Source organism: Seriola lalandi, unplaced genomic scaffold (assembly GCF_002814215.2).
Source record: "Seriola lalandi dorsalis isolate HSWRI2012SDOR001 ecotype SW California unplaced genomic scaffold, Sedor1 jcf7180002054208, whole genome shotgun sequence".
Lineage (NCBI taxonomy): Eukaryota > Metazoa > Chordata > Actinopteri > Carangiformes > Carangidae > Seriola > Seriola lalandi.
In genome coordinates, this window is record NW_019524761.1 from 246,727 (window position 1) to 273,655 (window position 26,929).

Here is a 26,929-nt window from a genome sequence, read left to right on the forward strand (position 1 = left end):
ACACACACACACACACACACACACACACACACACACACACACACACACACACACACACACACACAGAGTGCAGTCTCAGCAGAACGCCAGTGTGTGTCTGATAGCTGGCTTAAGTTGCAGAATCTGACAGATCTTAGCTGGAAGCTGCTTACTGCAGATACTGGCCTCAATATCAGCAGAATTACTGTGTGTGTGTGTGTGTGTGTGCGTGTGTGTGTGTGTGTGTGTGTGTTGGGTCAGCTTTCAGTGGAATTAGAGATTGTGTGTATATGGAAGTGCCACAGAAACGATGTCATTCCTTCTGAAAATGAAGTTTTTTCTATAGTGACAGGCTGCACAGGAAGCGTGTGTGTGTGTGTGTGTGTGTGTGTGTGTCTGTTGTTCAGTGTATGTTTGCAGCTTGAATAAATATTTTTTTTTGACAAAATAAATAATAAATCACATCACAGAGTGCAAATGATGCAGTAGGTAAATATGGTTATTTCTCCGGGTAATGAAGGAGGATTTTACCCAGCCAGAGTGGAAGACCCTGCGGGTTGAACAGCAGGCTCTCCCCCTCTCTCTGGTAGGACGGAGACATGTAGTAGTCGCTGCTGATGATCCTCTGCAGGTGGCTGTCCTGCCAGTGGAGGTCACAGGCCTCGACGGCTCGGCTGAACACCGTCCTCCTCGGCCGGGACAGAGAGTCTGAGAGAGACGAAACGCAGTGTCATGTTGTCCCATCTCTGCACATGAATTCTGATGTGTATTTATATATCATATGTATATATACACGTGTGTGTGTGTGTGTGTGTGTGTGTGTGTGTTTTGGTGCTGACCCTGTGCGAGGTTGCTCTGCGGCAGAGCGTTGGTGATGTTCGGAAGCTCGCTGCCGTAGTTGCCGTCCTCCAGCGGGCAGACGTCCATGTCCCCCCACTTCTTCAGCTGCTTCAGCCAGCCGCTCTTCTCCTCACTTTTACAGTGGGGGTTCAGCACCACGCACACCCACAATGCACCTGGGGGGAATGACGGCAGTCAGAGGTGAGGATACAGAGGATTTAGAGCTATAGAGCGATATGTGCTTTCTTTTCTTTTTCCTCGAGCCTTGGAAACAGCGAGCGGGCGCCCTACACTCCAACATGTCTTCTTCCATCAAGAGAAACCTCACGATGAAGGTAATATGTTGAAGGATTTCTATCTTTATTCTAAGACAATAAATGTCTTCTTGGTTTTTTTACATGAAATTACAGCTTCAAAACTAAAAAAAAAATTTGAACCCTGAATATAAATACTAAAGACTTATGAAAATATGTCAGAAAATTAATTGACAACAACTTAAAAAATAAAAAACATGTTTAAACGTTCCAGTAATTTGAGGAGGTCGAGGGTTCTGAGCTGTTGGTTGGATAAAACAAGTGAACCGAGGACAACACATGTTTTATGGCCTTAATGATCAATTGAATATTCAAGAAAACAAGAAACACATTGATTGAAAATGAAAATAATTCCTAGTTACGGCACTAAAACAATCTATTGGCGTTTAAAAGCCCGACAATCTGAAGTGATCCAGCAGAAAAACAAGAAATAATCTGATAAAGATTTTTGCATTTAGTCTTTTCTTTTTACTAAAGCTGCCACTGCCAAACAGACATTTGAGCTTCACAAAAGTTTGACTTGGCCAGTTACAGAAGGGGGAGTTGTTCCATTTGCAGCTGGCGGCTCGGCGGCGGCGGCGTCGGCGTCCTCCTCCTCCTCCTCCTCCTCCTCCTCCTCGCTGCTCTGAACTCACCTGTTCGGGTCGACTGTCAGACGACGTCTGCGTCTGAGAAAAATGATCAGGTAACAAACCCCCGACTGTCTGGCTGTTATTTCTGTCTGCGTCTGTGTCATGATCTCCCTCGCTCACCCAGGAAGTGTTCTTATTGACCTCCTAAATGCTGAGATTGATTGCAGAGAAGCTGAGCAGCCGTATTGATCGGCAGCCTTTATCATTCACTCAGGGCAGCGAGAGGAGGGGAGAGGAGAAGCTACTGACTGGATGACCTAATGGCTTACTGATTGGATAAGCGTTTACCTGACAAGGTGACTAGACATTAGTCTCAGTAACTGACAGACTGGACACTTGTGTTTGACTGACAGCTGATTGGCCAACATGAAAAAAAAAAAATCACAAACAAATCAAGTCCTTTTGGTCGTGCGTTTCTCTGACTGTTCTTACCGAGCTCATCCCAGAGCTGCCGACACTTGTCCGTCATGCCCGTGCCCTGCTGTCTCCATAGCGACAGACGAGGGTCCGCCATGAACTGTTCCGTTATGAGCGTCAGCATTCGGGCGCCGTTGGAGTCTCGCATTCGGAGCATCTCCCGCACCTGGAAAGACCCGGAGCGAGCAGGTTTAGTCGCTCAGCCAAATCATCTCAACAAGGAAGCCAATAAAAGTCCGAGGCGAGGCGGGAAGCTCAGGTCGGGCGTGTCCCGGCTCGAATTTGAAAAGGAAACGATAGCGCGTGATGTCATCCAGTAATCTACGGTTCAAACATCAACTCTTAGATGTTATAAAACCATCTGAATGCCACATAAAACTACATGGAAGAAAAGGTTTTGGAACCGAAATTGTGAGCTAGGACTCATCAGAACATAGGTCGTGGTTAAGTGGCTTGTTTCCCTCAGACAAAGAGCTTTAAGAGCGTTTATAAGAACCTTACGCCGACTATGAAGTTACATTTAACCACATTCAAGACCTTTGGAGTCTGAATTAAACAGTTAAAAGAAACTTCCAGATGTTCTCAGCGCCAATTTTTCATTTCTGCCATTTTCCCTGCAGGAAATCAAGACTTTTACCAGGGAGACAAGAACGCAAAGCGGAGTAAACCTTTTAAAGTCGGTCTATGTTCACATCCAGTGGCTTTAAACCTGCTGACATGTGAACAGAGCTTGTCACACGTGCAGCAGACTAACTGCGTCAGGCTGCTGTTTTGGTTCTTAAAACTAAAAGAAACAAGGAGCTGAAAAGACGCTAAAAGGCAACATGGAGTTGTGGGGAAATGCAGAGTTGTGTGATAATTCGCAGTGGATTCTTCACTAGGAGTGTTTGAACCATTTGTCAACTCACTGGAACCATTGTTAGGAAAAAACATTAGTGGTACGGTGCAGGAATAAACATGTTTAAGACTTATCATAGACACAAATGGTGCATTTTAGGGTCACGGGTGAGTTCAGAGGCCGCTGGCGAGCGAAACGTTAATTTGCGGATTTATTGATAACAATATAGACGAATGAATCCAATGAATATATATAATATATATATATATAATAAGATGAAAGCAGAGGTGTGTGTGTGTGTGTGGGGGGGGCAGCGATGCGTACCTTAGCGAACATGGAGTTGAGCTGCTTCCCGGAGCCGTAGTAACCTCCCTGCGATAGAAACTGTTTGACTTGCTCCCTGACTTGATCCTCGTCCAGATGCCAGCAGTTGTCGTCATCGATGCTGGCACCTGCAGTTGGGTCTGGGGCGCCTGAGGATACACACACACACACACACACGCACACGCACACGCACACACACACACACACACACACACACACACACACACACACACACACACTTAATGACACAATACTACACTGATAGAAACATATACAAACAGCAATGTGTGAAAAAACTGGAGCGCAGGAGCACGGTTTCAGTCGAACATTAACGACCTTCTCGCATCATCAAAGCTGCTGTAAACACACCCACGTCTCTTCCTGTCCTCGGTTCACACCCCAGGAAAGAAAACAAACGGAGGGCGACCGCGGGAAACAGGGATTTTATTTTAGACAACCCTCACTCACAAAAACAAGATACTGACATTACATCCAAGATTTGATCCTTTAAAAGCTGAGGGACCGTCCTGAAAACAAAACCATAAATCTCTGCTGACGCTCGCCGCTCTCACACCTATTTGTTTTTACATTAAACTTTAAGTGCACCGACGTGAGCTGCTCTTTTTAGACTAATCATAAACAGGGAATATAAGGCCAGCTTTATTTTTCTTCCCTCCTGCACTGTGTGTGTGTGTGTGTGTGTGTGTGTGTGTGTGTGTGTGTGTGTCGGAGTAATACTACAGGGAAATGTAGATGCGCTCCACAGGGGGAAGCTGCTTTGATCTAGCAGGAAGTGAGCTGAGGAAAGCCCAGAGATGTGTTTCCAACTGGCTGGGAGTACGCTGCAGCAAACAGCCGCATTCCTCCATCAAAGACGAGCCTCGCTCCTGGATCGACTGAACTTCAACCCCCATGATCCCCCTTGTCAAACACAGAGAGGAAACACGGCGCGGGGCTTCCTGGACGGGCCGAGCTGGAGAATGTCAACATTTAGCGAGGAGGATGAAATAGAGAGACAGATAAAGAGTTTTGTTTGGTGAAAGGATGTGTGCCCGTTTTGTCGTTTTCCCCCGATGCCTCGTCTGTTGTGGTTCTCCTCTTCTTTTTCATCTCGGTGCTTTCTCTGGCGCTTTCATCTTTCCACCCCCACCCCCCCCATTTTCCCCGAGTGCCGTTTCTCCCGTCTCTTCCTCTCAGTGTCCACTTCCCTTCCACTCATCTCTCTCTACCTTCTGCTGCACCCATTTCATCATTTCAACTTCTTTTACTCCGCTCTCCTGCAACACAGCCCCTGCCGCTGGAAGGAGGCGGTGACTGGAGAGTGCGAACTGAGAAATAATCAAACGAGCCATTTGAAGAGCGGCTTGCTGCTTCGCCGGAGTAATCAGGGGCTCTGACGTAGGACAGCCTGTAGGCTCACATGCCGCACGTTTCAAGTCCGGAAGCTTTCATGTCTGGCCTGCTGCTGTGAAGATATCGCTGCAGACGGATGGACAGCATCTCCACAAAGACTACGACTTTTCAAGAACTAGGAAAAGCTTTGTACTTTCCTCTCGACTTCCACGCACTGATTACATTTATAAAATCAGATCTAGGTGGATTTGGCGGATGACTCTTCTTCACCTGAAACGAAAACGAAAGAGACGGACTGAACGTGTCGGCGCGTAAGCTGCGTTCTCACCATGGACCTGGTTGATCTCAGAGTTGGAGGAGAGGATCTCATCGGCCAGTTTCTGAGCGGTGGGCAGCACCTCGGTGTGGTGGGCTGTTATCAGGTACTGCACCAGCTTCTGCAGCTGGTCTCTGTTCATCTGGAACAGCGTCTCTGAGATGGGCAGCCGCAGCTTCACCTGCAACAGAAACACATGCGACATGTCAGCTTTCATTACGAGTGCTTTTAAAAACAAACGCGTCTGTAAATTATCTCCTTAATGAGGAACTCGCAGATTAAACCCAAACTTTATAAACACTTTAAACCCTTAAAAAGCTGTGTTTGTTCAGGTGGCGCTTCCTTTATTTACACACAGTCACTGCTTTTCTAAGCTAGGCATGCTAGAAATTGTGATTTTCAGCATAACTTAGGCTTCAGAACGACATCATTCAGTATGAGAGAGGTGCTATAGAAGGTGATTTCAATAATAAAAGTATGAAACTCTTAGGATCTTTTGCTTGCCTTGTTCAAATGTTTTCAACACCACATGTCTGTATATGAAGGGTTAGAGGAGGGTTTCACAGTCATAAGAACCATGTCAATAGGACTTTCTATGTCTTAGTAATATCACAAAATGTATAGAATAAAATGAAAAAATACTAAATTCAAGCCATCGTAACGTTAGCTGTAGGAAACAAGAGGCTAATATGATGAGCTAGGCTGAGCTAACAGAGCAGCAAACAACACAGAGAAAGTTAGAGCTGCAAGTAACAACTCCAGCTGAGCTGAATCGAACACCCAGCGATCAGCAGAGGACAGCAGAGATTAATCTACAGATTTAGAAACATGAAGATCTGAAAAGGCGAGAGGAACCTGTTCATCTGGCGTGTACAATGTTTGAGTTTCGCTGCTACATTTCCCATCACAATTAAAGATATTGGAAAATGATAAAGTCAGATAATACTGCATTATAAAACTATTACATTTTGAAAAACCCAGTTGGATTAGCTATTAGTGGTTTCCAGCAGTGCCTCAGTTACATAACTTTAAACTTATCTTTGGGGAAACAACCGTCACCAGAAAGAGTATGTTCCTGAGAATATGATTAATATACAGAATATGTGTGGTGTGTGTTCTGGAGAGACTGAGTTTAGGTTAAGAGATCGTTGTGGTTATTACCTGTTCAGGTTTGCGAATCCGGTAAAGAGAGAGCGCCACCACGTGCGCGCAGTAGAAAATGTCCCGGTTCCCGCAGCCACAGGTGACTGAGGTTATCTTGCAGCGGTCGAAGCTGATGGCCACCTTGTGCGTGACCTCCGGCTCTGACGACGTGGTGGGTTCAGTTACTGTGCCGCTGAGGTGAAACCCTGAGGAAGACACAAGGAAGACAAGGGGGGGGGAAGGGAAGTGAGCTTTCATTGGCTTCATCACTCAATTAAAAACAGCATAAAGGGGCCATTGTTAAAACGCGCATTTCACCATCTGGACTCACATTTTAATGAAAATGAGAAGTTGTTTTTTTTCCAGCAGTCACTAATAAAACCAGGACAAAGACTTTAATGGCGACAGTAAAAAAATCAATTTCACCCCCAAAAAAACCCAAATAAACATTTCCAGCTCCTTTTGTTTCAGCTTCTACCTGGACGTCGTGTCGACTGCCGCGCAGAAACAGAAGCATGAGGGGAAGGAGAGAAGGAGCATCTGTGGAAATCTGAGCCTCTACAAACAAACAGAGTGAACCTTCAGTACAAAACACACATTCTGATGAGACGTCTCCAGCAGGGCACCGAGCCACCCGACACTCTCTCCACCTCTCTCCTTATGTCTCTGTGCATTTGTGTGTTTGCGGTGGAAAAAAGGAGGTTGCTAGGTGTTTTCATTTCCTGCCCACACACACCATCCACCCCCCCCCCCCCCCCCGTCCAAGATAGTAAGGCCAGTTGATTGATTAAATAGATCTGCTTTAACTCCGCTTTGCGTAGTTAATCTTTACAGCCCTCATACAGCAAGCGGTCTATTTCCTGTTGGCTACTGTCGGGCTGTTGTTGGCCGACCACTCTTTGTACTTTTTACAGTGCATCAGGCATCGTTGGCTCTACATGGCCCTTACCAGCAGATGTTTGGCTGGATGGATTCTGAACACTGACTACTGAGTCATTACTCCCTCCCTCCCTCCCATGCGTGTGCATGTCGGCCATCAGCAGAACAGCTGTAGTCTGTAGTTTTTCTTTTTTTTGGGGGGGAGGGGGCATTTTTGCCTTTTTTCTGATAGAAACAGAGAGAGACAGACAGGAAAGTCAGGGAGAGAGAGAGAGAGAGAGGATGACATGCAGCAAAGGGACACTGGTCGGACTTGAACCATGGCTGCTGCGGTCAGGACTAAGTCCGCTCTACCAGGTGAACAACCCAACAGCTGCAGTATTCACAATTAGCTTGAACACAACTTTTTAACAGCCTTTAGCCTTTGCTGGCGTTATTGTTTTGTGATGCAGGGTCCTAGCATTTTAGAAAGACTCAAATTAACATGATGATCGAATCCAGACTAATGTAGATGACCTACTGAGGGAACTGGTTGAAATCTTCTCAGAGACTCGTGGAATAGATCTCGTACGAAAAATCATTTTTTTGTATAAGGACATTCCTTCCAATGGATCTCCCTCAGAAAATATCGAGCTATTTAACGCCTGGTGGTGAACAAAACTTCCCATGCAAAGCCAATATAAGCGGTCAGGTGATGGTTGGTCACAAGTGAATATATAATTTAACCACCGCAAACTGAGATGACTTCACTGCGACTTTTATTGAGAGCGAACAACGCGCTTCGCCTGCGGCTTCTTCAGGTTCACTCAGTAAAATTACGAGAGCTTTCACAAGTGCAATAAATATGAATGTGTGAACAGTGAAATCATCTTAGTCTGCGGTGGTTAAGTTTATTGTGAAGTTTATTTTTAAAAGCTTATCAAAAATTACATGTGACACCAGAAAGGCATCAAACTTTGGATCGAGATACAAGTTTCATGAAGGGAAGGAAAAAACTGGAGTACCTCAAGGCTCTACCCTAAATCCTCTTCTATTTCGTAACTACATGCTTCCACTTGGTAGAATAATACTTAATCATGTGTTCGTACTAATATCAACACCTACTGCCCTTTACTTCAAAAAAGGTAAATATGCATACGCCCAAAGGAACAGAAGTTAATTCTGAACACAGATCTACGTTTAGTAGATTGATTAAAACATAAAGAACAAATGAAGCCGTTTCAGTCCAACATCAACTGCAGGGAGCCTGAGCGGCACAGGTACTGAAAGAAATAATATTGTGAAGAAAAAAAGAGGAGCAGAGGACAAGAAAAAAGCAAAGGTGGAACAAAAAGCTGAGTGAGTGAAAGAACGACGAGGGAGGAAACAGGGGATAAAGAGGACGAGATATGAAGAGAAATGTGAGGAGGAGAACAGAGAATAGAGGAGGGGAGAGTGTATCTGGTCTGTCCTGTCGTCTCACAGTGACAGGTCAATTATTTATGAGGTGTGTGTGTGTGTGTGTGTGTGTGTGTGTGTGTGTGTGTGTGTATACACATTGGATTACTGTATCTCGCCAAACCATAGCAACCCCACTGCTGATTTCACAGCTAGAAAGACAGAGAGAGAGCGAGAGAGGGAGAGAGAGGGAGAGAGAGAGAGAGAGAGAGAGAGAGAGAGAGAGAGAGAGAGAGAGAGAGAGAGAGAGAGAGGGAGAGAGAGAGGGAGATATAAAGGGAGGAATGAGCAAGCTTACTGGAAAGCTATGATGTGGCTATTTTGAGCATGATCTGAAAAAAAAAAAAAAGTAGGCTACACATCTAAAGTTCTGACAAACCAACAGACAAAAACGCAAACACACATTCACAGACATCAACAATTTAAGAAAAAAAGAAGATGAAAAATCGACCACATCAGGGGTTGACGCAGGCGGATGAACGAACACATGATGGCGCATGAACTGACCAGAGTATGTTGTGAACCAGATTTGTCAACTCGCCACATCCTGTCTCTTATACACATCTAACACTGACCTACAGATACAACTAAACCGTGTAGGTGTGCTGCTACATGCACAGGTAAGAGGAGAAATTTGTGATTTGGTGGTAAACACAGATCCTAATTTTCTATGAATATAAATACCAATACCTCAACTCCTTTCCCCTAATTTAAAATGTGTACACCTCGCTGTGTGAAGCTCATTGCAGTTATTTTTATGTAGGATAATATCAGGCCGGAGACGACTGGATCAGGTCATTGCCGATACAAGATCTACTTAATGAGGCTGGTAATGGCGCCAGCACCAAATACCACAAGTTATTTTCACAACAGTCGTTTCATCCTTTGTATCAAAGATAAACAGAAACAGAATTATGTCCTCCATGTTACAAACCGTCCTGTTTAGTATGTGTTTGTTTAGGTAGACGCTGACACATTGCGTTGCAGCAAAAGTTGAGCCAGATTCAAGTTTTTCGCTGAACAATCGAGCCATTAAACTCAGTAGTACGACTTGTTTTCTTAAGTTGAGTGTTTGCAACGCAGTGCCAACATATCCACATACCAACTGACCCCACGACAATCTGAACCGCTGACTGACGCACTGACAAACTGACGTAGCTGGCTTCACGCCAGCGAACATGCCTCCACGTGCCTCCCGAACAACCTCGCTGTCAACTAACCAACATGCCCATCCGTCTCCAGAAGAGATCGACTGACCGGCACAAACTGTCCACTCAGCCGGACAGGGGCATCTGACTATGACAGGAAGGGTGAGCCAAGACACCGAGAGAGAACAGACTGCAGAGGGAGGAAGAGAGGCTGATGCATCTGCCAGTGATAGACATAAAGAGTCCTCCAAATTGTTGAAATCTCTCCCTCCCACTGAGTCCCGCCTGTCCAACCAATCTTTTTTGTCTTGCAGCACATGGTAATATCATAAATGTCAGAAAAAAGGCTTTCTATTCCTTCTCTCCGTCTCTATAATGGATATACCTGTAGAGCCAATTTGCAGTAACCACAGCTTAGTGTAAGGGAGTCCAAATTTGATCTTCTAGTAGCGAAATCATCACAGCGGAGGGCAAAAGATCAGGCAAGAAATCAGGGGGAGTGCATTTCTTAAAAGCATCGGGGGGACATTTGAGAGCTATCTTCCCCCCAAGCAGTCAAAATAATGTCCTGTCAGTCATTAGTCATCGCTGCACTTGTCTCCAGAAATCCAGTCTAGCATTTCTGATGACTGCAGAAGTTTTGATGGCAGATGACATTCAACATTCAATTTTTCCCACAGCTGGGAGTGATGATTTCCCTTTTTCCTCTTGGCTTCGGACCCTAAGCCCCAACCCCCCCCACACACAGACACCCCACACCCCCCCATCTCTCTCTCCCTCTGTGTCTGTTAAGTTAAAGCCTATTGTTGCTCAGGCCACAGGGATGAATGTGACGGTGACACTGCTGCTCTTTTCACTTTCAATCAAGTCTAAAATGGCTCAGACACAGTTCACAGTCCGTATGTCTGGTACCCCCCCCCCCATTTATCTTCTGCCAGTTTCACACATAAAACCTGCAGCAGTGCTGGGTTTAATTATCTGGTTAAGTTACCAGTTTCTGGCATTCGTATCTCAGTCCAACACGACCATTTCTACCAGAGACTCCGTGTCGCATTGCAGGATATAATGTGCAACAACACCTTTGGATTCTCTTGGACGTATTGGTTGAAGAAACAGTTTGACATTTTAGGTGAGAAACTTTGAAGTTGAGAGGCTCGATACCACTGTCATATCGGTCTAGTAAATATAGACTGCTGATTAGCTTAGTTTAGCATAAAAACTGGAAACAGAGGAAAACCTTTGAATAGAGCCAGTCTTGCGGCTTTCCCTGTTTCCAGTCGTTATGCTAAGTTAAGCTAAAGCTCCTGTCTACAGCTTTATATCTACTTTAAAAAATCGAAAGAGGTGTCGATCTTCTCAATTAACTCCGGCAAGAAAATTACAAACTAATCCTTGAAATGAATTTCCAAAAAGAACATGTTGCATGTTTTATCCGTGAAAGAAGAAGACGCTTCTTTTGTGAACCGATGTCCCACAGACCGCCAGTGTAACACCGCCGGTGTTACACAACAATAGACTTCATCTCCTGTCCTATTTGACACAAGCAAATGTTGAGAGGTTCACAGGTTGAAATCCATGCAACAAAGTGACTTTTCGGGCCTCAACTAACAATACGAATAGAAGAGGACCCAGTACAGAACCTTGAGGTACTCCTCGGCTTCTTTCTCCCATTCATAAACTTGTATCTAGTGGTTCATTACTCCAAGGCTCAGTGTAAAACTGTACCATTTCTTCTTTTCTTAATGCCACTCTCATGTAAACTGCTAGTGTGTGTGTGTGTGTGTGTGTGTAAAGGCTGAGGGAGACAGTGTGTCTTCAGCAGATGGGGATGCAATGACACTTGATAAAAAAGATTCTGCATCAGACAGTCTGCAAGCATGCACACGTACACACACACACACACACACACACAGCGAACAAAACGACCTTTTCAGAGCCTGTCTGCTTTTGTTCTTAATGCCACACTGAGTATAAAGACAAAACGATGCAAACTAGTCAGTGATATTCACAGAAGATATCGCTAATCTCTCTCTCTCTCTCTCTCTCACACACACACTCTCACACACACACTAACACACACTTCATCCATCCTAGCTGTGGGTCTGGTTCAGCAAAACAGATGAATTTCTAACAAAGGTGAATTAGGAGTGTGATGTGTGTAAACTGGGAGAGTTGCCAAGTACAATGATCTGGCCTAATCCTTAGGGAAGAGTCACATGGCCCTCTGTGTGTGTGTGTGTGTGTGTGTGTGTGTGTGTGTGTGTGTGTGTGTGTGTGTGTGTGTGTGTCATGTCTTTTTGTCTGTTCTGATGCAGATATTCATGCTTGCCCAGAAAACCTACGCACACTCTACATATACAGTAGAGCTGTGTGAACATGGAACCCCCTGATATAATAATCCTCATTGTAATTCTTCACTGAAAAAGTAAACAGCGTTTTCCCCACTTCTCGTCAAATAAGAGAATTCAGATGTTGCATGTGGATTTTTTTAAATCTGGATTATTTGCGTTTCAATCAAAATGTATAGTGATGTATGTGGGTACGACTTAGCAACATATAAACTATAGGTGTCTCTTTATAAATCTGCTGTATCTATGGATGTGTGAGAAAACCACAAAATGTGTGAAGAGACAATAAGTAGAGGAGAAAAGACGACGAGACATTATACGTCTTTGTATTGCAGTTAAAGACCCCGCCATGCTTCCATGTAAATATATATATATACACACACACACACACACATACACATGTCGCCCTGCCTCCCTCCCTCCCGGTTGTACACCATCTGTCACTCGATTGCAACCCCACCCACACAGAAGCCAGTCAGCCAATCAGGAGGCAGAGAGCTCCCCACGCTCATAGGCCATTAACCCCTAATCAGCTGGAGAGATGGAGCCGGGCGGTGAGCCAAAGTGTGCATGTACACACACACACACACACACACACACACACACAAATAAACCACAGTCTTATTCAACCACCGCCTCACCACAGGCCTCGCAGACAGACACACAAGCCCCGCCCACCTCTCAGAGTGGATTTTAAAGTTCAGGAAGAGAATCTTTGATTTCATTCTTCTGCTTCCCCCCACAGCGCTGTGCCCACGCTGCTCACGCTTTGCCAAGAGCCACTCCTTCATTTCTCCACCCACACTGGATCACCACATCCCCCGTTTGGTAAAGGTTAGTGTGAAAATTAAAAGGAAAACCCAACAGACTGTCGAGGCACAGCATGAGCCGATGTAAGGAGCTATCACCTGTACAAACCAAACACTACACACTAAACCTTGAAACTACAATTGCAGGTTCACATGTAACATTGTAAGGCTGAGAGAGAGAAAACAGGGAAACCTAAGTCGTGGTGTCTGTGGTGAGTCGATCTACGCCGACGAAGAAAGAGCTAAATGGCTCCTGTATCCTGAGCAGCAGTGAGTACGGGCTGTTGTTTTTGTAGGTTTTAAATATTGTTGATGGGTAGGATTGAGTGATACTATAGGATCAGTTTCATGCACATCACATATTGGTGTATATGATGCGTTGCAGAAAATTTGTTTGACTTATGTTTAAAGTCGCCATTACATCGTATCGTCTACGCTGATTAGTCTATTTTTCTAATGTCAAAGTGCCACTCAGAACATGTTAGTCACACTTCTTTAATGTAAGTCAAACTTCTGCTGCTTTTGCCACAGATCTTCAGCTGGGCCACTTAAACTGAAACAAAGACCGAACTTCACCAGCACTTATATCGAATAAAACACTTCAGGGAAAAAGAACAGTAATGCCTTTTTTTCTCATCCAATAAGAGTCGTATATTTCATGACTGTCGTTTAGGATACTAATGAAACTGATCACAAGATGTGGTCATCATGTTTCTGGGAGGTTTACAACCTCAACAAATAAAACAAATTCTGTTCATGTTTCTGTACCGGTATCAGATTTTTAAAAACTATTAATTATCAATATAGTAAAATCCAGACTCGGTCGGACTCTAATGCTTGTTAGTATGTTTTTTTTTAATGCATTTCCCAGAGTTCACCTGAGAAATATTGTGTGTGGGCTGATGATGTCATCTCATCGTGTGTCTTGTTGCAATGGCAGGAACTTGTGTTTGGTTCAGTCGTCTCTTATGACTGAACACAACCGATTAAACACAACGCTTTCCTCGTCAGACGCTCTGGCTCGTCCTCCTCAGTCACACATGAGCTGACTCCGTCTCTGAACGCTCCCCTCACTCCGCCGGCGCCAGTGACACATTACTATTTACTTTGATCAAGAAACTCCACCTTCAGCAGAAATACATCCAGAAGAAGAAGAAAGAAGCTTTCTTTCCGTCTCTAATCTCGCTGCCCCTTTTCCAAAAGTAGCCGAGGATTCATCCTCCTCCAGCAGCCAGCACATCCCTCGCAGCCTGCGGCCCTTCCCATCTTCCATCTGTTCTGACAGCTCCAAGGTTAACACAGAACCCCCCCGCTCGCTCTCATTCACACACACAAGACACCCACATGGCCCTGTATTCAATCAGCCATCTATCTCTGCACAGCAGACGTGCATATGCGCGTGCACGCACACACACACACACACACACACACACACTGAGTACACTGAATCTTCTCCTCCCCTCTACCTATCCATCCATCCATCCATCATTTACCCATCCATCCTTCCATCCCTCCCTCCTGCAGTGTTTGCTGATGCGATAACAGTTGATTGATTCATTTGTGATTTCCCAGCAGCCCTGTCCCAAACACACACACACACACACACTCACACACACACACAAAATCCTTGCTAACCGCCGGGACTCATTTGTCATGATTACATTGAATTGATTCCCTGATTTGCTCCATTCTGTTGCGACAGGGGAGGAGAGAACTAGGAGACAGGGAGGAGAGGGGGAGAAAGAGGGAGAAAGAGAAATAAATGGGAGAGAAAGGTTTAATCAAGTCCCTTTCAGCTGATGTGTCACTGTAGAAACAAGAAAAACTGCAGATCTGACAGAGCTGAAATCAGCAAAAGGCTGACATATCAGCCCCAAGTTCCCAACCTGATTGAGCAAGAGGCAACGAAAAAAAAAAGAAAAAATGGAGGAAGTGGAGAGAAGACCTCCAGAGGAAGAGGAGGTGGCGCTAGACGTGGACCAGATTACTCTGAAAAGAAGTTCTGCAAAGAGAGAGAGAGAGAGAGAGAGAGAGAGAGAGAGAGAGAGAAAGAGAGGCACAAAGACCGATTCAAATCATCAGAATGAGGAAGAGCACATAAGATAAAGCGTTTAAGTCCTGGTCCTGACCACACACACACACACACACACACACACACACACACACACACTCTCACACACAGGTATCTTTGCCTCGGATAAAGACTGCAGGGATGAATGGATGCAGGGAGGGATGGCATCCTTTCCATGACGCCGTCTGAAATTCAATCAAGGACTTCATTCATCTAATCTGAAAGCAAACTACACAACCTGAAAGCCAAAGTGGTCCAATTCATTATTTGCATACATTCTGCTGTTAATGGAGAGTCAGTGGTCGATTCATGCCATTGTGAGCATGTGCGACACGAGAATGAAGGTTACCTGGGGAGGAGAAAAGGCATAAATGCTGCTTTCAGCTCTGCAGGAGAAAAAAAAAAAAAAGAAAACCCACCAAAAAAAAAAACCTGAGAGCGACAGAAGCAGAAGTGCTCGCTCACAAACACGAGAAATAAATTATATGGAACACAAAGCTGAGGCTGGGTTGAGGTGAAGCACAGTTAGGGCACTGGTGTGTGAGTGTGTGTGAGTGTGTGTCGTACACAAAAAACTGTCCGTTCTCCAGCGTGTGTGAACCAAGGCTAAATTAGAGATAAGACGGATGTGTTTTTTTTTTGTTTGTTCCGGCCCGTTGTTTGCCCTGATTTTAGTGTAGAGGCATTATTGTGCTGCGGCCTTGTCTGGCCACTCTTACAAAAGAGATGAGCAAAAGCAATTTATCAGGCTGCAAACGCACAAGAGACAGATTCATGTCACTCCCCTGCAAAGTGATAAAGCCCACATTCACTGTCTGGCTAGAAAAGTTGGGACTTCCAGACGACAAAACCTTCCGCACCAGGTGCTCGTATCGGAGATGCAAAGATTCAAAGCGGCAACTACAGGGAGTTGATAGTGGAGTTTAACTTTATGCAAATGAGCTATGGCGCCCTGGGCGGCAACTCAATAGCGCTTGTGTTAATTCCCACTGAAAACGAACCCACGGAAGCGTCAGATATGTAAATAAGACGCCCAACGCAAAACCAGACCAGCGAATGTGCCTGAAGGCTACAAAATCAGTGAGACGCAACAAACAGCAACAAACAGGCTGCCTCTTTCCATCTGTACGTGTGAACACCCTGACGAGGAAGGGAATTAAATGTGTGTCAGTGTGACATGTCATTGTTTAACGTGTATTAATGTTGTCAGCATATTATATTGTTACCAGGCAACCACTCAAACTTATAAAAAGTTTGACTGTTACCAGGTTTAAAACTATAATGTTTAACTGGTGAAAGCCTCAATGAGTAGCAAAGAACTTAACATTAGCATTATGCTAATTAGTAAGGATAAAAAAAAAAAAAACAGTCAATGTACACTTCAGTCACTAATAAACACCAATGATAGTTTGTGAAAAATGTTGTAACCTTAACACAAAAGCTTTTATTAGCATGAAACAAGCAGTTAGCTTCATGGCTTTTTAAAAAATTTACATTAGCCCGATTAGCCTACAAGCTAATGTGACTGCTGGGTAACAATTGTATTGGGAGGTAATTTGCAAAAACAAATAACAGTTGCTTTACCCTTTAATCATCGATAAATGCATGAACCAGTGAAGGAAATATATGCTTATGTTGTCACACAGAGCTAGCTTCCATTAGCATGATGCAAACAGTTAGCTTTTTGGCATTTTAAAAAACTTCACATGTGTTGATTGTCACGTTTCATCCATTTACTTTGTCAGGCAGCTAGCATAAACTCATAAACTGTAAACTTTCTCACCAGTGTGGGATTAAATCACATCGTTGTAAAAGAACAAACAAGCTAACATTAATGCCTGGTGACATTTTATCTTTTTTTTTTGTATAGGCAACAAATTGCAAAAAATAACAATTGGCCGTTCACTTTTATTATTGACAAACACATGAAGCAGTGTGTTAAATATATGCTAACGTTATCACACAGAGCTAGCTTTCTTTCATTCGCTGCTAGCAGCTAGTTGAACTTAGAAGTTTAATAATGTTATTGTTGCTACTGATATGTCTCACCTGTTTAGCTGTCAGACAAATGCACATTAGGTAACAGGTAAAAACAACTACATAAGATACATAACTGAATGATACATGCTAATTAAATGTGTCTTGGTCTTTTCCATGCAGCTAAATAAAAGCACAAAACAACATGTGTTCATGTCGTAGCATCTGATGAACTTTAGGACGAGTGAATGCGTGACAGGAGATATTTTGTTGGAATTGGTCGCCAAAGGCAAGTTTCTAATATCACAAATATTTGCTGGCAGCCTCCTGAATATCTTTTTTTTATTTTTTTTTATTATATATTTTTCTAAAACTTCAGTCAAGAGATATTTTCACTGCAGCTAAGAAACAGAACTGGGACTAAAAGTGGGACAAGTGACCCCCAAATGTCAGTGTATTACTTCCTCTCCTGCTTGTGGAAGAGGACAGAACCATAACATGATATAACACACACACACACACACACACACACACACACACACACACACACACACTAACAAGACACACCAGCATGTAAGCATATGAAAGGAGCCGACAGCTGTGAAAGGTCACCGCACTGGATTTACCCTCCAATTACCAATACACCATCTTACCAAAGACATGCACACGGATATACTAGTTTACATATGCAACACCAATTTTTTAACATAAAGTGTAACCACCCATACATGAACATGAAAACACACACACACACACTATATCTGCTACATGTATAGATCCTTCCCTGCAGCTAACCATTCATCTGGCATCTCTGTGTATCCTGGTTATCTTTAGGAGGATGGGTTTGTGTCTTTCTGTGTGTGTGTCTCTGTAAGCAAAGCATGCAATGTTAATGTGGTTATGCACACACACACACACACACACATTCACACGCACATTCACACACATGGATTTCCTGCTTGTGTTTATGTATGCCAAGCCTGTTGTCTCCGTCTCTCCCTCTGTTGCTCTTTTGTCTCTTCCTTCTCTGTCTCTCTCGCACTTTGCCCTTTTCCTTAAACCAGCCGTGGCCTTAGCCATGGTTTTTGTTTAATATGGCGGCATGCAAAAGCAAAGGAACAACCATCTGCCATATGCATGCAGTCGCCGTCTTAGGAACAACAAGGGCTGGCATCACAATGCCTCTTTAGTTGGTGTGTGCGTGCGTGCATGTGTGTGTGTGTGTGTGTGTGTGTGTGTGTGTGTTTGCTCTTCAAGCACAGTCTGCAGGGCAAGATAAGTATGCATTTAAGAGGCTTATATTTCATTTCAGGAACTGAAGGAGACAAAATGGCTCCATTCTGAGTTGGCGGACACAACATAAGGAATGGCGAGGTAGCAACAAAAACAGAAAAGAAAGAAAAAGCTCACTCCGGCTCCGTTTGTGCACATACACAAGAGGAAGGAGGTACAAAGCCGAGCATTTGTAGTTTGTGCACAAACACAATCGAGCACAAAGCTGAACATTTGATATACGAATCCAGCTTTATTAATCAGTGTTTTTTGTTTATTGTGCATCTAAAAGCCGGTATCTGATGAAAGCAGCCAAAATCAATGTCTAAAGACTGAACAAAAGTAACTTCAAGGACATTTCAGAATAAGTGAATATTGACCTAGGCTTGTCAAGCAGATGACAACGCTCTCGTGGAGGCGTGCGGCAAAAAAAAAAAACACACAAAATTAGCAAAAACACACACAATATGAATAATTGAACGTCTCTCTGATGTTCAGCGGTGACTGAAAGTGGCCCAAGTGCAGCATGTCAACACGACTTCATGGCAGACGTCGGTGTGTTTCAGCTTAACTCTGACAAACAAGGCTGAAAAAACCCCTTTCTGACTCGCAGCAGCGTTTACAGACGGTTAATTTTAGACGCTAACATTTGCTGAAGGTGAATCACTGTTTGGATTCTGAGCGCACACACGGGGAAATTAAAGTAAATGCTGGTGGTTTACTGGTTAATCTGGTTGCCTGTTTACCGGCTGTTAACCGCTCGTTTCGCTCAGAGGTTCATATCGAACAAAAGAGGCAGAATTTCAGACGTGGGATCGGTTCAATCCCTGCCGGCACATCTGAAAATAAATACTGACTGCAGGTTTTATGGGATGTTTTGGTTCCACTTCCACAAGATATTTTCTTCAGCTCTTTCTGGGAAATATTTTGTCTGACGCAAAAGGTTGTGACATTTGTGGTTTTGTTGGACGGTCTGAGTTTAAAAACCTTTTCCGCCCCCTGATCTGCCTCCACCCCGACAGAGCTGATCACTTGCACAATCATGCATGAAACATGAATAATGAAATATAATGAAAACAGCTTGCAAGCCAAAATACAAGCTGACGATCCACACATGCCCTCTCTCTCTGTCTGTCTCTCTCTCTCTCTGTCTGTCTCTCTCTCTGTCTGTCTCTCTCTCTCTCTGTCTGTCTCTCTCTCTGTCTGTCTCTCTCTCTCTCTCTCACACACACACACACACACACACACAATAACTCTGCAAGGGTGAAACTCTCATTTATCCATTAGCTGAAAAGCAATCACAGATTTGCAATGACACACACACACACACACACACACACACACACACACACACACACACACACACACACACACACACAGAGGGGTGGGGGGGACTTCTGGTTGACTTCATCAAGCTCTCATCAAGCCAAGCCACCATATGGGGATGGGGCCCAAAACAGAGGGGGATTGGATTGTGTGTGTGTGTGTGTGTGTGTGTGTGTGTGTGTGTGTGTGTGTGTGTGTGTTACAGAGACACCCCCCCCCGCCCTGTACCCCCCCTTAAAAAAAAAATGCAACAGCAACACAAAGGAAGCATGCATCACCAAATCAGCTTTGTCTTGCATGCATTATGACGCTGCTGTTACCCCCATTAGAGTACCCCCCTTCACACACACTCACACACACACACACACACACACAAACCCTGAAGGTGTGTTGAGCTCAAAACAGCTGAAGCAAAGCAATGATGAGGGCCAGACACTCTGATTACTGCCTCCTCCTTTCTCCCATCCACACACGTCTCCCCTCACTCCCCCCTCTCTATTTCTGGTCTTCTCTTCTTCCCCTTCCTCTCTCTCTCTCTCTCTCTCTCTCTCTCTCTTAACCGGTGAGCCAGCATGGCACCTTCAAAATCCTAAGAATCCCTTCTCTCTGCACCCCCCTCCTCCTGCCTGCTCACACACACACACACACACACACACACACACACACACACACAGTGTACCGAGGCCAGCTTGCTGACATAGGCAGACAGTCGTACATGGGGCATACATTGAATTTTAATCTGGGCGTGACCTGCTTTTTCTTGCCTCCCTCCCTCCGGGTTCCCTCCCCTACTGGCTGCCCCCACAGAGTCAGCCTTTCACGGGCAAGCACACCCCCTCCTCCCCCAAGCACCGCCCAGCTCGACACCCCCTCTAAGACCCAGGCTGTAGGCCTCGAGGCTGGGGCCTCGCCTGCCATTGTTAGCCCACAATGGGTGAGAGGCGGCTGGCAGGCAGGCAGCAGCCAGGAGGCCGTGCGGAGGAAGCCAGGGGAGAGGGAGGAGAGCAGCTACTGGAGGGGGGGGGGTGGATGGATGGAGGGGGGGTGGCTTGCTTGCATAAGCAAATATATGACGATAAACCTAATTTTTTGAACATGAATTGAAAAGATAAATGATGAGAGTGGGAATTAAGTGCCATAAACAGAACACATCAAATCAGTGGGGGGGGGGGGCAGCTGAAGAAACTCACAGGCTCTGTTCACAAAGGCTCTGCTGCATTATACTGGACGCAGGTTGTCTACTCCATTGAATCTGCTGTCTAAAGCCGGGATCAAGCTTAACAAAGTGAGCTTTATTCTGCAGGGGAGGTTATTTATTTCAAACAGAAACATCTGTCACTGCAGCCTGACTGCTTCACCAACTCAGGTTTCCCTCAGAGATTTACAGTTAGCTCGCGTTCACGCCGACATTAGCACCGTGTTCAAAAAGCAGCTCTCTCATTCGTCCCGGCGCAGGGGGACACAACAGACCCAGTGGTCCTGACACAGAGGCAAAATGTTTCTTATCATCCATGTTCACTCTCAGGTCATTTACAGCGTTAGCCATTTATACACGGGGGCTGAAGAGGTCAAAGTTCCTCCAGTGTAAAGGTCTGTGTCCATGTGTAGTGTGATTATAGATCAGCTCTAGCTTCTATATTAATACTGTGAAAGTATCAAAGCCTCAGTCCACAGAGAAATGCACACAGCCTGTATTCAGAAACTGAGCCTTAAAACCAGCCGTCAGGACTTCTGGAACTTTGTGATGTCACAACAAAGCAGTCACCAAGCCCCGCCCACCTGGACCCACCATCCAAACCTTGCAGAATTTGGTTTCTCTGAGTCTTTTTACCTGAAATCTGCTGTATTTTTATTGGATCACTCAGAAAACAGTCAGCCAATCAGAAGAGAGACTCAGAACCTCCTCTCTTCTGATTGGCTCACCGACCTGTTGTTACTAGAGCTGCAGAGAGAAGCCTGAGAGAGGAGATGTAAAATTAAAACCACAAATTTAACTTCTTATAGATCAACACTTCAAATAAAACACAGAAGAGTGTAAACTGTTTGTTGAATGAAACATGATTTAATTCATTCTGGTAAACAGTTTAGTAGAAATATCACACCACTGAGGTTTCAGCACAAAACTACAAACTGTTGTTCTGCTGTCTGCCGCCAAGAGTGTGTGTAGCTCGTCAACAACAAGTGTGACACACACGGCTGCTTTTAAAGCATTAGAGGATCTTGTTGTCAGAACACGGGCCACATTTGAATGGAAAATAATCACAAGAACACACACGCATGCATACACACACACACACACACACACACAAGCAATCATCCAATAATGTCAACTGTCAACACACAAACATGCAGCTGTATATGAACACGACCACACACACACACACACACACACACACACACACTAGAGGCAATCCAATAATGTCAGCTGTCATGTACATAACCACACACAAGAACACACACGCATGCATACACACACACACACACACACACACAAGCAATCATCCAATAATGTCAACTGTCAACACACAAACATGCAGCTGTATATGAACACGACCACACACACACACACACACACACACACACACACACACACACACACACACACACACACTAGAGGCAATCCAATAATGTCAGCTGTCATGTACATAACCACACACATGCAAGCGTGTGCATGTACATGTACACACACACACACACACACACACAGACGAATAGTGGGAGCAATCATCTGATAATGTCAACTATCACACAAGGACACACAACATTCGTGCACATGCGCACACGCACACACACACACACACACACATAACAAAGGAGGGGAGGATGATAAACAATGCTTCACAATGCTCTCTGGCAGAGACTTGAGTTTACAAAAGAAAAGGTTTCCAGTTGCTAGACATTCATTCAGTCTTCTCTCTCTAACACACACACACACACACACACACACACACACACTGGTGGGATGAGAGAGAGGGAGAGAGACCTTTACGACATGCACTAGGGGGACACACAATGCCAGGCAGACCATTCTCTCACTTTCTCTATTCAGTCATTCAGTTGCTCTTTTCCCCCTTTTCTTCCTCCCTCTCTCTCTCTCTCTCTCTCTCTCCCTCCCTCTCTCTCTCTCTCTCTTCCTCCCTCTCTCTCTCTCTCTCTCTCTTCCTCCCTCTCTCTCTCTATGTCAATGCATTTTACAATAAACCGTTTTTCCTGGATGTATTTTTCTCTCTGTCCTCTGCTTTCTTCATTACGGAGATCTCGGTCATTTATCTCCGAGCTGGTAATATAGGACAGATAGGAGGGATCAGGCTGCACTCGTTGGCCCGGCTCAGTATGGCACCACACACACACACACACACACACACACACACACACACACACACATCACAATAGCCTGGATTCACACAGTACAGGGACGGCTTGAGATTGAACCAACAGTGATGCAAGCCTTCCAATCCCCTCTGTATGGACAATGAAGGGCTAGTAACAACAACCCTGGGGCTACAGTTGTATGGATGTGTGTGTGTGTGTGTGTGTGTGTGTGTTAATATACTTTATATGAGCATGTGTGATGCTGGTGTGCTGGGTTTTTTCATTCAAACGTAAAGTATGATTATCCAGCTCCTAGATTACATCCTTGAACAGTTCAATGGAGTGTTTCAGTGTCTCTCCAGAAAAATCACTTTCAAAATCAGGTTTTAAAAAAGTTATCTTAAGATGAAGAAAACTTACCTGAAATAAAGAAATATGCCAAAACTACTACTGATATTATAGGACCGGTCTCACGGAAGGAAATTGCAACCACTTTGAAAGTTGTTGACAAAGAAATTACAAAGGAAGACAACTCAAATCCTCAACCTGCTCATTTGACCCCAAATCAGTCACCGTTTCACTGAGTGTTCAGTTGTCAAGAGGCTGAAACACCGGTATTTGTCAGTCACTCTTGACTTCCTGGTATTTTCCCTGTGGCGCTGAAAACTGCCATTGTGAAATCTCTTCAAGAAAAGCAACTTAGACCTACATACTTTTATGCTCTGGTGATTTTTCTTTCATCAAAGTCTCTGAAAAACGAGTCTTTAAACAGCTCAGCCTTTGCTTAGGTTTACCTGGGCTGTACAAAAAGCTTTAATGGTCACCACAGCAACAGGACAGCTCTATTTACCTGAGAGTGGACATGAATGATAGGTTTAGTACTTTGAAACTTAAGTACTGCAATTGATACAGTTGACCGTAAGATAACTTATAATGATGACAATACCTATAAAAGACTTTAGAGGCACAGACATAAAATACTTTGTGCCTCTCTGCCGTTATTTCAAATGGTTGCCCTTGACGACCATTCCTTTGTTAATGGTGTAACGAGGAGTCCCTCAGGGCTCCATTCTGGGTCCTTTGTTTTTGCATCTGAAACCCCTTCCTTTACACTTTTTCCAGCATTGGAACTGAAGGTGGGTTGTGTCTGTAGTTTTCTTTTTAAACTTTCAAAAACCTGTTAAACTTCTTTCTCTCACACTCTCTTTTTCATATTTTATTACCTACTTCAATCGTTTATCGTCCGTACGAACACCAGCATCGATACCAACGCCTTCGAAGAGACTGTTTGAAAGTTCGTGCCATTATCTGTGTCACTTTATGGACAATGGGCCCACGCTTTTACTGTGCGAGCTGAACAAAGGATTGATTCTGATAGCTACGTCTATGTCGACATTCACTTGTACGTTTCTGTATCACTCTTTGATAGAGTGCATGGGTTATAAGCGCCATATTTTTTATTTTGCATTTCAACAAGGATTACCGTGAGATTGAAATTACAAGAGGAAAGTCCCAGAAAGAGAAGCTATGCCTCAACATGAAGTGGCTCAAAAGAAAAAAAAAGAAAATCACACAACTCCAAACAAGAAACCTTGATGTGCTTTTTGATCGTGGTATGAATTTTGTGTGTTGGCCCATGGATTTCCATGTTCTTGATATGTACTAAATTACACAAAAGGTACTCTTATAATAAAGTTTGATTTGATTGGACACCATTTCTATCTGGCTTCCATGCACCTCAATTAATTCACTACTTTGGGTGAATGGCGTCTGATGAGGGTGTGTTTACATCTCCTCTCGGGCTGGATGACCTCCACCCAGACCTTCTTTTCAGCAAATCAACATATTCCTGATGTTTGAGCTTCAAAAAAACAAAAAAAAGGCATCAAATCTCAAGTGTAGATGCAGCTTTTGGCACGTTTAAGCCCTAAGATCTAATCAGCCAATCCGAGGTAAGCAAACGTCCACGCTGGCACAAACTTGATAGTCAAGGTGAAGGGAAGAGAATAATGGGGGTAATTGTTAAATGTGAAGGAGGTAACGTTATGAAACAGAGTCACATGCCAAAGATTCTTCGTTTTGGCAAGAAGAGATAAAGCCTATCCCAACACGCAGAGCGGAGACTCGCCTGAAGCCAGACCCTACATTCACATTGTACCAGTGTTGAGTATGGGACAGTGCTAATGGCTTTCAGCTGGGCGTGATGCTGAATAATCCTATTATAATAAAAATAAAGCAACACCAGCTGCCTCCCTGAGTTAGACATGACCGAGAGTGACTTTAATTACATGGACGCATGTGAAATAGTTGAACATCTTGTTTTCTGAAACCACTGTGGTAGTTTGTGCCGTCACAGCTGACCGAACTCTAACCAAGAGTTACCACAACGTGAGTGCAGCTCGTCTCACTCTGTGTTTTCACCTTCACGACTTCCATTTCCTTCTTCACTACGTCTCTCGTCTTCACTCTCCTGTCTCTTTTCTACCGCGGGCTTTCCCCTGCATCTATCTCTGTTTGTCTGGTCTCTGTCTCACACACACACACACACACACACACACACACACACACACACACACGAGAGCCTGATTAATAAGTGTGTCTCTCCCTTGTTTCCGGAAAGTGTCAGAACAGGGAAGGCCATTTGAAAGGCACTTCAGCCCAAATTATGTAGATTTAAAAACAGCTATGGACACATGAGGCAGCAGGAGGTGGGAGGGTGAAGGGGGTGTGAAGCTTTGGACTCTGTTTATGAATATTCATGAGTAGACACTTTAAACATATCCTCTCATGGGTCACCACAGGGGGAGAACCAGCCAATCAACTCCTTTTGAGATATTCTCTTTCTGCCGCCGCAGTTCAAGTCAATCAAGCCGGCGTGTTTCACTGGCGCGACTGTTGTAAAAGCAGTGTGCAGTTAAGCGCTTGAATGAAGCTGAGTGAAAAGGGTTTTCAAAATATGACTGTTGCGTAACAATAAAGAATTGTTTGTCTCTTAAACAAGCGTTAACAAAAAGACCTGCTTCCTCCCGGCACCAGTCATGTGCGACGAAAAACTGCTGCACCATTTATCTGTAAAAATGCTCCTGACTTCTTGGGAGACATTTTAAAAGGCCCTGCAGCAGCATTTCATTTCAAATGACTACGTTCTGCAGCAGAATCAGTTCAACTCTGACATGCAAATTTACACCGTTGTCCAGTAGTAACCTTTCGAGGGAACGGTGAGCTGAAAAGTGCAAAATGGAGGAAGCTAACTTGGGTTATTAGCCTTTTACAGCAACTATTTGCTGTATGAGAGTATGAACCGCTTCACAAGAGAGGAGTGGTTTAACAGGTAGTTAAAAAAATCAATCAGCTGAGTGAACTTAAAGAGTCCCGTTAGCAACCAAGATCTGAGGTAGCGAAGCTTTTTTCGTGCTCAGTTACTCTTTACTGAAAGAAATGATGAACCCTCACAACAAAGACCAGCTCAGAGAAAACAGAAGACGACCAGGAGAAGCTCAGAGAGTTACTGTGATCGGGTAGCGTTAACCTGAAGAAACAGTTGGGCCTCTGAAATGTAAATGTAATATTTGCAGCTCCTTTCGGTTTCACCAGAGAGCAACGACACATCCGAGACGCCAGGCAGCAGCAGTCGTGAACGGGGGGTCCGACCACGAGGCCGAGCGGCGCCCCTTGACCTGTGAGGTGTAACGACAGGCGAAACCAGGAGTTACTGTACGTCCAGAGTCAGACACCGGGGAATATTAAGGAGGTAATTACATGCAGCAGCATTTAATTTCTAATGCTCTCTATTGGCCCACTCGTGTTTCTAGTTTTCGCCCCACATCAAGGTCACTGCCATAAAAGACACACACACACACACACAGACACACACACACACACACACACACAAAGGGGACGAGGGAGGGAGAGCAAGTGAAAGGCTCTTCACAACAATGTGTGTCGTGGGCTGAATACAGAGCATAGCACAAAACAAAAGCATGAGCGACAGCCAGCTGGCTTGGCACCACTTGGCACGGGACAGGGCCGCTTGTCCTTGGCATGACAATGAAACACACACACACACACACACACACACACACACGGAGATAAACACACACTTTCTCCCTCTCGTCTCAGGTATATAGAAAAGGGCTACAGAGAAGCTCAGCACTTAAAACGAGTTGTGTTCATCAGATCCCCGTGAAAAGAGAC

At 44.5% G+C, this 26,929-nt stretch overlaps 1 protein-coding gene across 1 annotated transcript in view; it reads right to left on the reverse strand.

Moving 5' to 3' along the window:
* The window catches only part of zswim5 (zinc finger, SWIM-type containing 5), a 66,499-nt gene that overhangs the window by 12,570 nt on the left and 27,000 nt on the right, over nt 1-26,929 (reverse strand). The window contains exons 2-7 of the mRNA XM_023404062.2: nt 6,175-6,362; nt 5,026-5,194; nt 3,345-3,493; nt 2,198-2,348; nt 819-995; nt 511-687 (exon numbers count right to left, since the gene is read on the reverse strand). Coding sequence (XP_023259830.1) covers nt 511-687; nt 819-995; nt 2,198-2,348; nt 3,345-3,493; nt 5,026-5,194; nt 6,175-6,362 — 1,011 coding nt within the window. The remainder of the gene's footprint in view (nt 1-510; nt 688-818; nt 996-2,197; nt 2,349-3,344; nt 3,494-5,025; nt 5,195-6,174; nt 6,363-26,929) is intronic.